The sequence below is a fragment of the Lygodium microphyllum genome, chromosome 25 (assembly GCF_053477565.2).
Source record: "Lygodium microphyllum isolate KBCC chromosome 25, Lygodium_microphyllum_v1.1.10, whole genome shotgun sequence".
NCBI lineage: Eukaryota > Viridiplantae > Streptophyta > Polypodiopsida > Schizaeales > Lygodiaceae > Lygodium > Lygodium microphyllum.
This window is the reverse complement of record NC_141159.1, coordinates 87,155,119-87,172,273: the sequence shown is the minus strand read 5'-3', so window position 1 is coordinate 87,172,273 and position 17,155 is coordinate 87,155,119. Positions and strand designations below refer to the sequence as shown.

Here is a 17,155-nt window from a genome sequence, read left to right as displayed (position 1 = left end):
TACTTCCCAAGTGTACTTCACTTTACCTCCCTATCCACCCTACCTCCATTACACACCTCAATCTCCTAGCATTACCACTCCTATTGCACTAGCTAAGAATGTCTCACGGATAAGACTCATTTTAACAGGTCAAATTTCACCACTTGGTCAAACTTCATGCAACAAGTGCTTGAATCTCAGAGACTTTAATACCTCCTTGTTAATAACGAGACCCTCCAGAGTTTTCCATTTAGAAAGGAGATGATCTAAAAGTCAAGTTGGCTGAATATCGACGATTACTCATCAAGTTTATCACTCCTGGCTTCCCGAAGTCAGATGACAATGACCTTACGTTTTTCCTGAACAAGTTGCCTGACAAATACTTCCATTTTATCCAGCACATTATCTCACTCCCTAAATTGCCAACCTTCTACGAGTTTAAGAGCTAGTTCTTCCGTTACAAAAAGCTACACAATGAATTCCACACACACATCCACTCACATGGGCGAGTGTTGGTTGTCTCTTCTTAGAGAGAAAAAACCAACAATGGCAAGAACTCAAAAGATGTGAGGGCAAGCCCAAACAAGGGTGACACCACTTCCTCTAATGGAACCAAAGAACCCTGACCTCTTTGACAACAAATTCCAAAGAAAAATAGCTTTTGCACACATTGCAAGAGATCGGCCCATGTGGACGAGAAGTGTCGTACCAAGGCCCAGGGTCTTCCTTCTAGAAAACCTCCGCAAATTGCTGTAACTGCCTCCACTCCGACTGTCTTCTCTAATGGGGCTATGCCTCCCGCTATTGCACCATTTGCCCAATGGCTACTAGACATGTGACACATGGACAGCCTCAACAATCTATCTCCTTGACTACTCCTAAAGGATAGACTGATTGGTCTGCTAGTAGCTCGCCTATTGCACTTTATCCATCCATTTCTAGAGCATCCACCACACCTTCCAGGACCACTTTCCACCTCACTATACACAATGGTGGTCACACACTTATCTTTCCCTTTTTATACTTCCGCTACATACTTACATACTTCTTGCATTGCACTTAGCTTTGCTTTCTTTTATTTTCATTTTTTCTTTTCGGAGCATCTCACTACTCACCTCTATGCTTGTAAATTTATAATCTCTTTTGCAAGGTTTTGTATTTCAATGTAGGGATAACATGCAAGGTTGCACCTATCCTTCTTGAGCTAGAGAGAGCAGATGTGCGACATTCCTTTCATGGTTCCATCTACTTGGAGTTTTACTCTTCTACCAACCTGGAGGTTTACCCTCCTACAGAAAAACATGCCACATCTCTCTTAACACTATCATTGCAATGTTTTCTATCCTTGCTCTTCCAGTAGATATGCTTTGTCATCTTCATCCACATGATTCTCGACACCACATGAAGACCGACATCCTGTGACTCCTCTTCCTTTTCCGACATCGATATCCCGGTTGACAAGGGGTTCCTACGTTTCTTAGTATTCTACAAGTTTTGACACTTGACTTTGACATCGGCCTTCCCCTTGTTGTACCTTCCCCTATACATCGCATGATTTCATCATCTTTGTACTAGGGCCCTAGAACAAGTGAACAACTTTCCCACAAGGGACACTGTCCAAGTGGCACCTGCTCCATAAGCATTCTTCAACATGTAGCGTACTATGCATCCCATTGTGCACAGAACCACTAGACAGATCCTAAGCTATTTCCACCAACAGATTATATCATCCTTCCTTCCGTGATACTTTATCACCTTTCTGTTGTCATAGATCGACACCCTCCAGTTGTTGGATCAACTTATACTATTTTGTGATGTATTGGGTGTACCATACCTACTTTTATCTCCCGATCGCACTTACTTAATTGGCCACTACCCCAAACATTAACTCTTCATCACTCCAAAGAAAAAGGAAAAACGAAACAGCTTGTCCGATGCCCTGTCCATTGGGGTGATTACTTGGACTCCCTTAGTAAGATAACCATTGCCTCTATAGTCTTATTAGGCTACTAGGCAGTCGACATGAACTCTTTGTCTGATGTCCTCGCTGCTTTGGAGTGGAACACCTTGAGATAAACAATGTAGGTTTTCCCTTTTTAGGCTCAATTATCAACCTAAGAGGGATTCTTAACCTAAAACACATTTTATAGCTAATTAGCATTTTAAACAGCTTCAAAACATGCTTCATAAATGGAAAACACAAATTTGGTGCGTGGTTCAAGAGAGTTTCAGTGGTCTCCCAAAACCGTAATTTTTTAGAGTACCGTTCAACATCTATAAATAGACAGGTTACCCATCATTCAGCCTAATCCTTTTGTGCAAGTTTCTCACCCTATTGTGCAAATTTCATCCATCAGTCACCTAATATTTGCTATCTAGCCATCAACGACTACAGCCCATCACTATCCAGCCCTAGGCAACCTGTTTCCAACCATTGCCCTACTGTTTGGAGATCTCCATCTACTGTATCATCATAATGTGAAGAAATACACAGACTGATAAACTCAAAATGCAATTAGGGTTAGAGTTAGCGTTAGGGCAACCCAAAGATAGTGAACACAATGAGTAATAAAGTGAATGAATAATGAATATTCAATTTTCATGTAACAAACACACTATGCAGTGAATACTCAACCTCGAACTCTCATATCTCTAGGATCAAGGCACAAGTTATGAGCTATAGAGTGTGTTGTACTACGAACAAGTCTCGAAACACAATAGAGGCATCCTTTAAGTATCAAATACCAGCAAACGCAGCCAAGAAAGGCTAAATTTGATGCAGACGACAATGTAGGAGAGAGAAAGACTAAAAACGTGCATACCTAAAGAGAAAAAAATCTGCACAATAGCTATTAGATGCAAACACAGTAGACAAAGGTGAGAGAATGTTAGGGCAGCAGCCAAAAACTAAAAGCACACCATTCAAAGGACAAAGAAAATCCTAGTGACAACAGCCAATAGCTAGCAACAGCATCCAATTATAGGCGATACCTCCACAAGCATGGTAAAAGTAGCAAACATGTAAAGACGGCACAAATCACGTGCGAGATGGTAGTAGATGGCTGCTAGAAGCTCTACCTACGATATCCTCTGCGAACGGGGTATGGGCAGCAAAGTTACGGCTCCTGACTTACAAAAACAAGATTTAGGGAGAGTGGTAGGCTACATGCATATTTATAGAAAGTTTGCGGCACCCAAACGAAGGTTTGATTTGTGGGACACAGTGACACTCTAGAATCCCTTTTTTCTTTCAATAAAAGGTTTTCTTCATTAATGAAGCATGTTTGGAGTTGTTTATGTCAGGCTAATGCATTTTTAGCTCAACACCGCATCTCAAGCCCAAAACAGAGGCATAAGAAATAAGCCCTTATCATATATAGTCTTTTACCCCGAGATGTCCCATCCCAAAGCAGCCAGGGAATCGGGTAAAGGGTGTACGTCAGCTATCCAATGACCTACAACAGTACAAAGGCGATGGTAATCTTACTAAGGGAACCCAAGTGATCACCCCAGAGAGGCCAGAGTATCGAGCCAAGGGTGCATGTCAACTACCTAGGGGCCTACCAAGTCTTGCAAAGGCAACTTTGATGTCTAGTGATGATTACCAGCCCGGAGCAAACTAGAGAATCGCTCCCTACCAACACGCTGCTGCCCGCCATCGCATCCCCCCAGCCTACCTACCATCACACTCACTCCCCTTGTGTTTCTGCCGGCCTTCGTGCCTACTCTCCCCCCCTCCCCCCGCCCGACACACCATCACCCCCCCCCCCCCTTCCTCTCCTGGCCACCATAGCATTGCACCCCGCTACCATCGCACCCCCCTCCTCCAACTTGACTGCCATCACATCGCCCTACACCCCACCCTCTCCTGGCATGTTGTTCCAACCTCCCCCCATTTCCCACCTAATATCTCTCTTCACACCTCCCCTCCCCCCACCCAGTTCCCTCTCCAAGCTGTCCCCGCCTCTCTCGCCTAGCAACCCCGTCCGACAGGCCACTCATGTGCCCCTATAGGGAGCAAGTCATACATGGAGTCCAGCACCCCCTCCACCGCACGGAAAACAGCACCCCCCCTGTTGCTCCCTCCATTTGCAGCAACTCTCCCCCCTTCAACATCATAGCATAGTGATTGGTAGGTTCTCAGCAAGGACACGCAATGGAAACCTTTGGTTAGACGCCAATGCATTTTATGAGTGCCCCCCAGTCAAACACCTTACGCGTCATTCTCTCTAAGGAACAACTCTTAGCCGTCCATGCCACAGAGCTGGAGCTAAAAGAAACAGCAATCTTTGGTCAGGTAATAGGGCACCCCCCATCCACAGCCCACCAGCTTCGGGACTGGCTTCACTCCACTTTCCACATCGGCACAGCACAGATCATGGAGGCAGTCCTCATGGATCAAGGAATCTTCATGGTACAACTCACCTCAACAGATGCAACCCGTGAGCTACCAGCTAGCTCACCCTATGCTTCCACGAAGGGGGTCATCTACATAGTCCCCTGGTACAATGGCTTCACAATGGAGAAATTCGCGCTCCACAACAGTTACCTTAGATACCCAGTCACTCTACTCTTCCTCGGACTGGTGATAGAGTTTCCCCAGTTAGTGGAAGACTTTCGACGACTCTTCGATACCATCATTCCCGCTTCTTTCGCACATGCTATGACACCCACAAGTAACCCAAAGGTACCCGTGGCAATAAAAGAGAAAGAATATACCACAATTTCTAAAGATCGACACAAGAGCACACTCCAGGCAGCAATCTAGTGTGACTAGGCAGCCAGGGCAGTGCCAGCGTTGCCATGACTTTGGGCATCAAGCAACAAATTGCGCGAACTTTGAAGCCAAGGCACCTTCATTGACAGGCCCACAAGTAGACACAGACGGCTTTACACGGGTCTAGAGATGTCAAAGAGGGAGACGGCAAGGGCAGCCGTAGTCAACCCCGCAAACACAGCCACGAAAACACGGAGCAGGGAGCAAAAGGGCGAGCATCACCCCCCCGGCATAACACCACCCGGCTCCCTCCTCCTCACCCCACCCGGTAGGACCATAGGCCTACACATCCACCACCCACGGGGGCATCACAAACCTCCTCACCCAAGGGCCCACATCCCCCTCACCCTTCCCCCCCCTCTCCCCACGGTCCCCCCTCCCTTACCCTAGCGCACAAACCCCCCCTCCCCCCATCTAGGGACAACAGCCTCACCCACACTCGCCTTCTATCTCCGATCACCCCACCATTCCTCAATCCTCCACCTCCCCACCATCTCCCCTGCCGACCAGCCCCCCTAATCCCCACCCAGTACACGGGACCCCCCTCCCACTCATCCCCCCCCACCCCCACACAGGAGGTGAGAAGCCCCATACGCCAACATCCCCCTCTCACCAGCAGCCTAGCCCTCCCCACACAGCCACCAACTTTCGTCATGGGCTGTGGTCTGACATCAGAGTTGCGGAACGCGGAGAGTTCCCACTATCTCTGGAGGTGGGAATCTTCGTTGTACGCAAGACGAGAAGCAGCAAGATCCATCTACTAGCGCCACCAGATAGACCAAACTACGCTTCCTTCCTTCAGAACTATGACATTAAAAGTGATATTTAATGTCACGTTAAGGTCATAAATATGGAATGTGACATTAAAGTGACATTTAATGTGACATTAAGGTAAATCTAGGGAAACATGCACGAGAATGACCGTCCGGGCTCTTGGGCGCCCGAACGGGGTTAAGGGGAGCCTAGAGAGTAAGAGAGTCCAAGAATAGTAGGACTCACCAATAGTGGACGGCTGGCAGAGGAAACGGGTAGAGAGGGGCCAGCACTTATCTAGGCGTGGTTGGGAGGAGAAGAATCACTCGTGCTCAGGATTTTTTTTCATGGTTTTCCCTCTGTCTTCCTGAAGCCATCTTTCATTGGTATCAGAGCCTATGGTTCAACGGCCAAATCAGTCGTTCGTCAGATCGTCAGTCGTCAGTCGTCCGCCAGGTCGTCAGTCCTTCGCAAGGTCGCGTGAGTACTGGCCGAAAAGAGGCGCCGTGAAAACGCGATGGGCCGTGAAGGGGAAAAAAAAAAAGTCAGACGTGCCACGTCACATAAATGTGACACGTTACGGGCAGAAGGAACGTTCAAACGAAACGACCAGGCGTGGGGTCGCGAGGAAACCTTGACACGACTGCAGTAGACGGAGGCGAAATGTGGAACGTGACACGATTGTTGTCACGACTGCTGTGAGATGGACATGATACGACTGTTGTCACAACTGCTGTGAGAGGAACAGAAAAATGTCATACACGACTGAAGTCAAGAAATTGAATTTCCAGCATGACTGCTTTACTGCTCTAGTCTGGGAAGATAAAAGTTGTTCATTACTCTTCGGGCTTCTTTCCAAACCAGCAACCACCGCCTGCCATTAAAATCAGGGAAGTACTTTACTTTGTATGCAAATTTCTTATTTTTGCTTTCCAATTCCAGTGTATTAATGGTAGAAAAAGGGAAAGAAAGGGTAATGGAAAGCTCTAGTTCTGGGGACCAACCTATGGTAGATCCCCATGAACCAGAAATACAAGAAGAACAATGGGAAGAATTTTTTGCTACGCGAGAGCAATTCGATGATCTTACTACTCATGTGCAAACTCAGGGGGTTCAAATGGAATTTTTAACTCAAACACTTACTGAAATAAAATCTCAATTAACTTTATTGTTGGAAAGAGATAAAAATAAGATAGAAATCTCAAATGTCCCATCTTCATCGAAAGATTTAGATGTGACTATGCGAGATCCTAAGGAACCCCAACCTTATCATAAATTGAGGGATAATCCAGTTTTAAAGGATATGAAACCACCTCAATTTTACGGGGAGGAAAAAGATAGGAATAAAGACATAATCTTTAATTTCCTCCAAAAATGGGAAGATTTACATAAATTAAAAAATACCCCACCACATCTCCAAGCACTAGAGGCTAGTTTAACTTTGGGGCCCAAAGCATATAAGTGGTGGTGAACTTTAAAGTAGGCGAATAAAATACCTGAAACTTGGGCTCAATTTGAATCTGTCTTTTTGAAAGAATTTCTTCCTGAAAATGAAATGGAAAGAAATTGGGAAGATTGGGATTATGTCAGACAAAAGGGAAGACCCCTGCTGACATATCTGGAGGAATATCGTGAGATAATCCTCAAACTGGAAGGAATAGATGAATTCCAAAAAACAAGAGGATTCATTAGGGGACTAGATAAAGCCTGTAAAAAGGAAGTAAACCGGAGTTTACCTAAGACGCTGGAAGAGGCAATTAAATTTGCATTAATTTATGAAGATAGTATGCGTCCAGGTACACTCACTAGTCTCACAGATACGGAGCCCAAGTCTAAGGAATTAGAAACCTCAAAATTTGTGGGCAAATTTAAAAGGAAAATGCCATTTTTTAAGTGTAAAAAACAACCTTTTGAAAAGAAACCATATATGAGGCCAAAGTTAAGTCCTGATGACTTTGATAAGGCCAAAAAAGAAAAGTTGTGTTTCAATTGCCTATCCCCTAACCATGCTGCTTGGAATTGCCCTCAAAAGAAAAAGGGGGAAGACAAAGGAAAGGATAAGGACAAGGGCAAGGGAAAAGAAAAACAAATCCATGTAGTGCAGACCTTAGAATTAAAGGGCCATGAAAAGTACAAATCTTTAGAGGTCTTGCACATGGATGTACAACTTAAGTGTTATATGTCAACTTCTATGTGGCAGCCTACTTTTGGGCCACATGATTTACTTAGAGTACATGGATTGATAGCAGGAAAAAGGGTTAGAGTCATGATTGATGACTCTGCCACACATAATTTTATAAATTATGCACTTGTCAAAAAATTGAAACTTCCCCAACAAAACAGTGAGCATCAATATGTTGTTCGTATGATGCAAGGCCAAGACAATAAAATATGGGATACAATGGTATCCAATTTGGAAATTGAGATTCAAGGATATAAAGATAAACTTGATTTCCAAATAATGAACATGGAAAGAGCTGATATTGCTCTAGGGAGGGAGTGGCTATGGGGATTGGAACCATCCTTAAAACGTAGTTATCACCATAATACACTGGAATTTGAAAGGGATGGTAAGACTTTTGTTATTCAAGGTGATCATGAAGTATCTGATAATCCTTTGTTGTGTTCTACTGAAGTTCAGAAGCTGATAAAGAAGGAAGTTTGTGAGGTATATATGCTATGGTCTCTTCCTATACAGAATACTTTTACTTTCTGTAATATAAAGCAACAATTTTCTTATGTTTGTGAGTTGAATGTTAATAATGAATTGAGTAGTTTGTTAGATGATTTTAAAGATGTGTTTCCTTCTGATTTACCAGGTGGCCTTCCACCAGATAGGGGTGATATAAATCACCCAATTGATATAAATAAGGATACACACCCAATTTCAAAACCACCGTATAGGTTAAGTGAAACACAGCATGAAGAAGTTGAAAGACAAATTAAGGATTACCTGGATAAAGGGTTTATTCAACCCAGTAATTCACCTTGGGCTTCACCAATTTTATTGGTAAAGAAAAAAGATGGTTCTATGCGACTTTGTGTTGACTATAGAGCACTTAATAAAATAACGGTGAAGAATAAATTTCCTATGCCCAGAATGGAAGATCTTTTTGATCAATTGCAAGGGGCAAAATTCTTCTCAAAGATAGATTTAAGATCAGGCTATCACCAAATAAGAATTAAGGCACAAGATGTTTCCAAGATGGCATTTCGTACTAGATACGGGCATTATGATTTTTTGGTGATGCCTTTTGGCCTCACTAATGCACTAGCTACCTTTATGAAGCTGATGAATAGTGTTTTACGGCCCTATCTAGGACATTTTGTAGTAGTCTTCTTGGATGATATCTTGATCTTTAGTAAATCAAGAGAAGAACATTTGGAACACTTACAATTAGTATTCCAACTGTTAAGAACACATTCCCTTTATGCGAAGAAAACTAAATGTGAATTCTTTGCACAAGAGGTCAAATATTTAGGGCATATTATCTCGAAAGAGGGAATCAACATGAATCCAGAAAAAGTAAGGGCAATTATTGAATGGCCACCTCCAAGGAACCTGAAGAGCTGCAGATCTTCCTAGGTTTATCTAGATTTTATCGTAGATTCATTCGAGATTATGCCAAAATAGTTGTTCCAATGACAGAGCAACTTAAAGGGAAAGGGAAAAGTTTTAATTGGGGAACAGATCAAAATGAAAGTTTTCAAAAACTTAAGGTAGCTATTGCTACAGCTCCAGTATTATTAATAGTGGATCCCAATAAACCATTTGTGGTTAAAGCTGATGCCAGTGATAAGGCGATAGGCGCGGTCTTATTACAAAAAGGTCGACCAGTTGCTTTTGAAAGCAAGAAATTAGATCGTGCAAAACAGAATTATTCTGTTTATGAGAGGGAGCTGTATGCAATAGTACATGCAATGAAGAAATGGAGGCACTATTTGTATGGTGCCAAACTTTTGATTTTATCGGATCATGAAAGCATTAAATGGCTTAATGATCAACCGGATTTACACGGGCGTAAAGCCTGATGGGTCGAACTCCTCCAAGAGTTCGACTATGAGATAAGATATAGAAAAGGAAAGTATAATATCGTAGCTGATGCACTCAGCAGAATGCCCATCATTAATGAATTGAGTTTTACTCAGTTCACTTCCAATTTGCTTGAATCTTTAAAAGGGAAATGCCAGGTTGATCCGGCATATTCTAACATATGGAAAGCAATAAAAAATGGGGATCCAAATGAAAATGCTTCTACTGAGGAAGGAATATCTGAGGATGTTCAACAAGAAAATGGAGCATCAGGGGTAGCTCAAACTGGATTCAAGTGGAAGAATTTTACCATTGATAATGGTTATTTACTCTACAAGGGTAGGGTATGTGTCCCGAAAGATACAGAAATAAGGCGCCAGATACTCTTTGAGTGTCATGATACCCCTAGTGCGGGATATCCAGGAGTTAATAAGACTTATAGTCTTATTAAAAGGCAGTTCTATTGGCCTGGAATGAATAAGGACGTCCTTGACTATGTGGTCAAATGTAATAAATGCCAGGTTAATAAAGCTGAAAGATTAAAAATGGGAGGACTTCTCCATCCATTAGAAATTCCTTCGGGAAAATGGGAGAGTATCTCCATGGACTTTATTGTTGCTTTACCTAGAACACAGAGGAGGCACGACTCTGTGTGGGTGATTGTGGATAGGTTAACCAAAATGGCTAGGTTTATTCCAACTTCAACTGATGTTAAAACACCAGAATTGGCTAGATCGTTCGTAGAGAACATATACCGATTGTATGGCCTTCCGGCAAATATAGTTTCTGATCGGGATAGAAAATTTGATAGTCATTTTTGGCGTGCGGTATTTAGGAAATTGGATACTAAACTTAGCATGAGTACCGCGGATCATCCGCAAACAGATGGGCAAACTGAAAGGGTTAACCAAATTCTTGAAGATATGCTTAGGGCATATGTAAGTAAAAGGCAAACTAATTAGGAAGAGTATTTACCGATAGCAGAGTTTGCATATAACAGTGCCAAGCACTCTTCCACTGGATATAGTCCATTTATGTTAATGTATGGGTTTCAGCCCAGAGCTCCTTTTGCAGTAGGACTGCATAAGGAAAAGGTTCAGGCAGCTAAAGACTTTTTGAAGGATATGAATAGTATGTTAAAATTTGCTCAAGAAAATATTTAAAAAAGCTCAAAATCGAGCTAGAGCATATGCAGATCCTCACCGAAGAGACATCTCCTTTGAAGAAGCAGAATTGGTCTATCTTAAGGTGCCTGAACAAACTAAAACTATGAAAAAGGGACAATGTCCAAAGCTTTCACCAAGGTATTGTGGTCCTTTCATAATACTTAAAAGGGTGGGAGAATTGGCTTACAAGCTCCAACTACCTGCTGGTAGTAAAATACATCCAGTTTTTCATGTAAGTAAATTAAGGAAGAAGCTGGGTGATTTGGATAATCTAATCTTAAATGATGCTATTGAGGAGCTATTCTATAACCAATCTAATCCACATGAACCAGAAAAAATATTAAATGTTTGTAATCGAGGAACAAGGAATACTATTTATCAGGAATGTTTGGTTAAGTGGAAAGATTGTTCAGAAGAAAGCTCAACATGGGAGCGAGTAAGTACTTTAAAGAAAAGGTTTCCCGATTTACAGTTAGACCTTCCAAGTATCGTTTTCGAGGACGAAACCAATTCTTAAGGGGAAGGAAATGTGACATTAATGTGACATTAAAAGTGATATTTAATGTCACGTTAAGGTCATAAATATGGAATGTGACATTAAAGTGACATTTAATGTGACATTAAGGTAAATCTAGGGGAACATGCACGAGAATGACCGTCCGGGCTCTTGGGCGCCCGAACGGGGTTAAGGGGAGCCTAGAGAGTAAGAGAGTCCAAGAATAGTAGGACTCACCAATAGTGGACGGCTGGCAGAGGAAACGGGTAGAGAGGGGCCAACACTTATCTAGGCGTGGTTGGGAGGAGAAGAATCACTCGTGCTCAGGATTTTTTTTCATGGTTTTCCCTCTGTCTTCCCGAAGCCATCTTTCAAGAACGCTCATACACGAGATTGCACAATGACACAAATAGAGGAGGAGGTGAAGTGCCAGGTAGTAGACCACATCTCCTAGTGGATAGGAGAAGGAGGACTGGCACTTTATTCCCACCAATGACCAAGATGCATGATGGACATTAACTGGTGGGCTAGGGCCGAGGCCCCACATTTGAGTATTATCTTTCGAGCCCCTCCGCAGTGGAGAGCTCCAATGGATGTGATCGACTGGTCCCTAGCATAGGTGACCCAATTCTATCAGTGTACAGAGTTCCGCCTTTCAGTCTGGCTGATTGCTACATCCATCAGCCCCATGGTCTGCCCAAGGGCCACCATGAGGGAATGGAGTTCACGGTCCACGCCTATAGCAAAGCGAATCCGCATACCCCAAAGCTCCTCTTCTTCGTCAATAGCTTTCACACCGAACAGACGTTTGTATGGTCAGTCACAGGTTTTCCCATGAGTTTACATCTTACATATTGGAATGTGAGCAGTCTTTACTACAGTGGAGCATGTGGTTCCAAGAAGTTGATTGTTCAGCAGGAGCTCCAGCCTACCCTTGCCAGACGGATCAACATCTTACTTTTACAGAAGCACAAGCTCACTCCCACCCAAGCCCAGCGGGTAGGGAAGGTACTCCCAAGTAGTTCACACACTTACTGGGAGCACGCCATCGATGCCCACGGCAGGAGTGGAGGCGTATGCACCTCCATTGGCCCAAGCCTCACCGCTCTCGATTAGATTGGACATTGGGAACTCTTGCCTTGGAGTCCTCAATGTCTATGCCCCTACTGAGATTAGGACACGCAGCAGGTTCTAGGTGGAGATTGCAGCAGGACTCCGGAAGGTGGACTCTTGGATTGTTGAAGGAGACTTCAACAACCTGGAAGCCTTAGAGGACCAGTAGGGCAGAGGCAAAAACTACTAGGACATGGATGGGGAGGAGCACAAGGCATGGGATGGTTTTCTACTGGCAGTAGAAGCACGCGATGCTTGGAGAGACCCAGCTTTCCACAAGTGGGAGAGGTCGTTGGATTTCTCTTAGGGATACAGGCACCTAGGAGGAGTCCTCCTAGAGCAGCTCTATAGGTTCTATGTGGAAGAGTGGGCGTGCTCTCGCGGATGCAAGGTAGGGCAGTTTGTTGGCACCACTCTGTCCGACCACTACCCAGTTCTCCTAACACTTGACCTCCTAGCATCTGTCCTAGACACACAATCGTGTCGACTCCCTAATTCGATCTACAAGAGGAAGGAGGTGAAGAGTCAAATTGAGCAGATTTGAACTAGGGAGTGGGGCAGGAGGGACCGTATCGCAAAAGAGGTTGCAAAGGTTCTAACTGAGTCAGCTAGTATCTGCCACAGGAGGGAGCCCTACAGGCTAGACAACAAAGCTAGGAGGAGAAGAGAGCACTTCGGCGGGACCTAGCAGCCATGAGAGATTACTACTGAAGGAACCAAGGAATCCCATCCTCCACGCACAGGAGATGCGCGCATGAGCAACCATTGCCGGCCTAGAGGGCAGGCGCTCGAAGTTCTCATGCCGCATCTTAGCAGCTTTTTGAGCACAAAAGGACACGATGTGCAGGGAGTTTAGCCCCGCACCTCAGGAGAGTAGCTACGCAGCCTTCGGAATCAATATGGGAGGATTTGTTCTAGCCCAGACGAGGTAATGCCCTTATCACAGAGGAGATGGGAGGCTCCATCCTAGCCCCCTTCACAGAGAAGGAACTAGAGGAGGCTTTGCATACACAGGACGGGCACAAATGCTCGAGAAAGAACGGCCTCTCTAAGGCCTTCTTCATTACCTACTAGGAGGTGGTAAAGGACCCCTTATTGCTGGCCTTCCAAAAGATTTTCAGCTCGGGACGGATGCCAAGGAGTCTATCAGCAGGTCTTGTCACTCTCCTCCCCAAAGGGGGAGACCGTTTGGAGTTATCCCAATGGAGACCAATTACCCTGTTGTCAATGGCCTATAAGGCACTGGCAAAGATGATTAGTAGACGACTCCGCCCTATGCTTCCACACATTATTTATGACACACAAATAGACTTTGTCTAGGATAGAAGCATCCTAGACAATGTGTTCACCTTCTTTGTGGCGAGAGTGGGCCCAGCATAGTGGTCAGGGACTGGCGGTACTACTCCTAGACTTTGAGAAAGCCTATGACAGGGTGGACTGGGACTTCTTAGAGGGCACCATGGTGAGGTTGGGCTTTTCCCCCATGCATGGATCCATGGGGTCTCCACACTTTACAGATCGACTACCAACAGGGTTCTTATAGGGAGCAGACGAGGAGAGGAGTTTCAACTGGCGAGATCAGTCTAGCAAGACTACCCTCTTGCCCTATATTTGATCCTACTCTTTGCAGAGGCAATGTCTTACTTCCTCAAGTTACGTGTGAGCAGGTTACGTGGCCCCCGACTTCCGGTGAGAGAGGAGACGAAGCTGTTAGACTCAAAGTATGCAGATGGTACAGCACACTACATAGAGAACGATGAGCTGATGCTGGAGAGAGAGAGACTAGCTCTCGAGGTGTTTTGCATGGTTGTTGGTGGTGGTGGTTTGGGTTGTTCACTATTGTTGTTGTGGTGTTGGTGGTGGTGATTTTGTAGCCCTGATCGATCAACCAAAAAAGGGGGTGGAAGCTTGATTAGACTTCTCATACATGTTTTATTATGATTTATCTTAGAGCCAAAGGCTATACATAAGGTATTCAGGCAGTTCCAAACGTTTCTAATTAATGTCCCATCATTTTTCACACTATGTTAGTGTCATCAATAAATAAATTCAGCACCATTTGAGAATCATCAAGTAGCTTAATCCTATTGATTTTACCTTTGTTCACAGCTCATTTTGCACCACCCAATCCAAAGCATTAGTACACATTGCTAATAAAACCAGGTCAGAGGATAGCTTGGCCTAATGTACCTTTTGAGAATACACGAATTAGTGAATGTACCATCGGTAGCTACTTTAACCTTAGCAATGCCAAACAAAACCATAACAAAATTCATAAATCTTTTACCAAAACCTTTGGTGGTTTGTTTGGTAACTGTTGGTCTCACTGGTCATTTTGGCCTCTTGTAGATGTTAATAAAGCATCTCATGTCATTTCATCTCTCTCTCTCTCTCTCTCTCTCTCTCTCTCTCTCTCTCTCTCTCTCAAGCATACATGCCTCTTATTTGTATGATCATTCATGTATGATGTATCCACTCCTATGTATGTACTTGTAAGTTGTAGCGCATGTTGCGCATGAGGCATATGCCAGAGGTTTTGGCGTGTTACCCTCAAGTATTCATCTTATATACTCCAATAGCATTGCTATTTAGACTTTAAACATCTGTTCTATCATCTATAGTTCAAAATAATGAAGTTATTTTTTTTTCATACTAATATCATACTGTACCTTATAAAATCTTAAGGTACCATTTAGTACCATATTTTATCGTATTGTATTGTACCATACTTTTCATACCTGACAACTATGTGTGCGCCGAAGTACAAGAAAATAAGGACAGACTAGGATAAGTGCCTAGGGATTCCTCTATATGTGTGTGGGTATGTGTGGATACCAATCATAGTGGAAGTATATGGAGAGTAAGACAAAACGGGGTGGTAGATCCAAAGTCAACCACTCCCATGATGACCAAAAAGGAATAAATGTGCACAAATGCCTGTTTACATGAACAAAATACTGATGCATGAGATAATGCAAAGAAAATTGCAAATATTCACGTTCATACAAAATGCGATGCAACGGTGCCACTTGAACATTGCCCTCGTAGGGAAATTATACACTTGCCCAAGCATCCTTTTACAATCATATCATTCTGACAATGTGGATGAAGTTATAGATGTATATAATACATAATATGTAATGCATAAAAAATAAATGTCTGAAAGTGAAAAATCTATAAACATCATCACTGTCACTATCAAGAGAAAGAAAGCACTCCCTCTCAAACTAGAAGGAAAAGTAAGAGAAAAGCACTCTCTTCTTGTCAATCTAAGAAAATAGAGGAGGGTATACCCACAATCCACACTAAAAGATACTGTAAAACTGGCCGACCTTGGTCAAAAGATCAACAAAATTGTCGATTGATGGTACAAACTCTAGGTGAAGAATGCCTAGCTCAACTTGCTCTCTAGTTAAATTGTAATGAATCGCCGCGTGTCATGTCCAAGAGAAAATGATAGGATTGCCCGTAAAGACAATAGTACTTTGGTTATCATAGCACCCAGAAAGTTTAGAGACGGAATGTCAAAAACGTGTTTTGTAAGTTTCTTTCAAGAGGAGGTAAAATAAGAAACACGGGTTTTTTAATATAGGGATTTTTAATAGTTTTGACTAAGGAAAGAGGTTTTAAACCGCTATGAAACTCTCTCTTAAACAAAGAATGGCTAATTGAGCTTGAGTGATAATAGAGTCAATTGAGAATAATACGTTAAACGTTACATATCCATGATCCATTATTGACTTGTCGCTTATCTCAAAGTTAGTCTTTGGACAAGCTATACTATAGTTTAGAACTCAAAAATTATGATTTTACATATCACACAGATAAAATTGAAATTAACATGTAAATAGCATATCTATAATATGGACTGAGTCAAGTTGCAATATCATGATTCTCAATTTCAAAAACAAACTGACAAAATGTCAAAATTAAGAATGAATCATAATATATCATAAATAACTCGTAAATAAGACTAAAGTCGTATAATATTCAAAAATCAAGACAAGAATAGATACTAGATTAACAAAGTTCAATACCTAAACAAAATCACAAAAAAATCAGTCTCATCCAAAATCTTGAGCCCTCACGAGTCATTACACATCATCATCATCATGTTTAACATTGCCCGTTAGTTTTTATCAAAAAAACAATGTTTTGGGTTCCCACTCACCAAAAAAATAAAGAAATATTAAAGACGCCCACGTTTTTTACTCTCAAAAACGTTTTGTACTTTAAGAAACGTTTCGTAAGTTTCGAATTCAAAGAAATTGTAGGCAACTCCTAAGGGAACTGAACCGCAACAAGCAAGTTTCTCAAATAGATAACCCTCGTAGTGTTATCAAAGAGCACCCGACACTCTCCCTCGGCCAAAAAATTCGCCACCATCTCCTGCTTATACTTAGTTCGAGAGATGGGTGCCGTGTCCAAGGCGTAGAGGCAGCCTCCATGAGAATGCCGAGTTTCAAGATCTCTGCCAGTCAAAATTAGTGTACCCCTACAAATATAAACCATGACCATAAGTTAGTCCAAAATTATTGATACACCTTAAATATCTTAGCACACGAAGACAAAAAGTCCAATGAGGCATTCTAGGTACATTAAAATACTGACTAAGCAAACTAACTAACAATGCAAGATCTAGCCTAATATGAATCAACCAAAGTAATTTTTCTACAATAGAAGGATAGGTATGAGCATCAAAAGGCTAACCCAAAGTATCCATGAGCAAATGGACCGTGGAATCTAGAAGCGTGGCCACTAGCTGTGTCTGATCAGTGCAATAATATTTCACAGTTGTAGAGTGTACTTGTGCTGTGATAGAAAGATACTTCCCTCGT

The 17,155-nt window shown here is 42.8% G+C and overlaps 1 protein-coding gene across 6 annotated transcripts in view; it reads right to left on the bottom strand.

Annotated features, from left to right (window-relative positions):
* The window catches only part of LOC148014463 (protein REVEILLE 6-like), a 137,758-nt gene that overhangs the window by 31,710 nt on the left and 88,893 nt on the right, over positions 1-17,155 (bottom strand). The window contains exon 6 of one of the 6 annotated variants that reach the window (XM_087666132.1): positions 16,489-16,812. The exons of the other annotated variants lie outside the window; for them this stretch is intronic. Coding sequence (XP_087522258.1) covers positions 16,780-16,812 — 33 coding nt within the window. The 3' untranslated portion in view covers positions 16,489-16,779. The remainder of the gene's footprint in view (positions 1-16,488; positions 16,813-17,155) is intronic. 6 annotated transcript variants of the gene reach the window in all.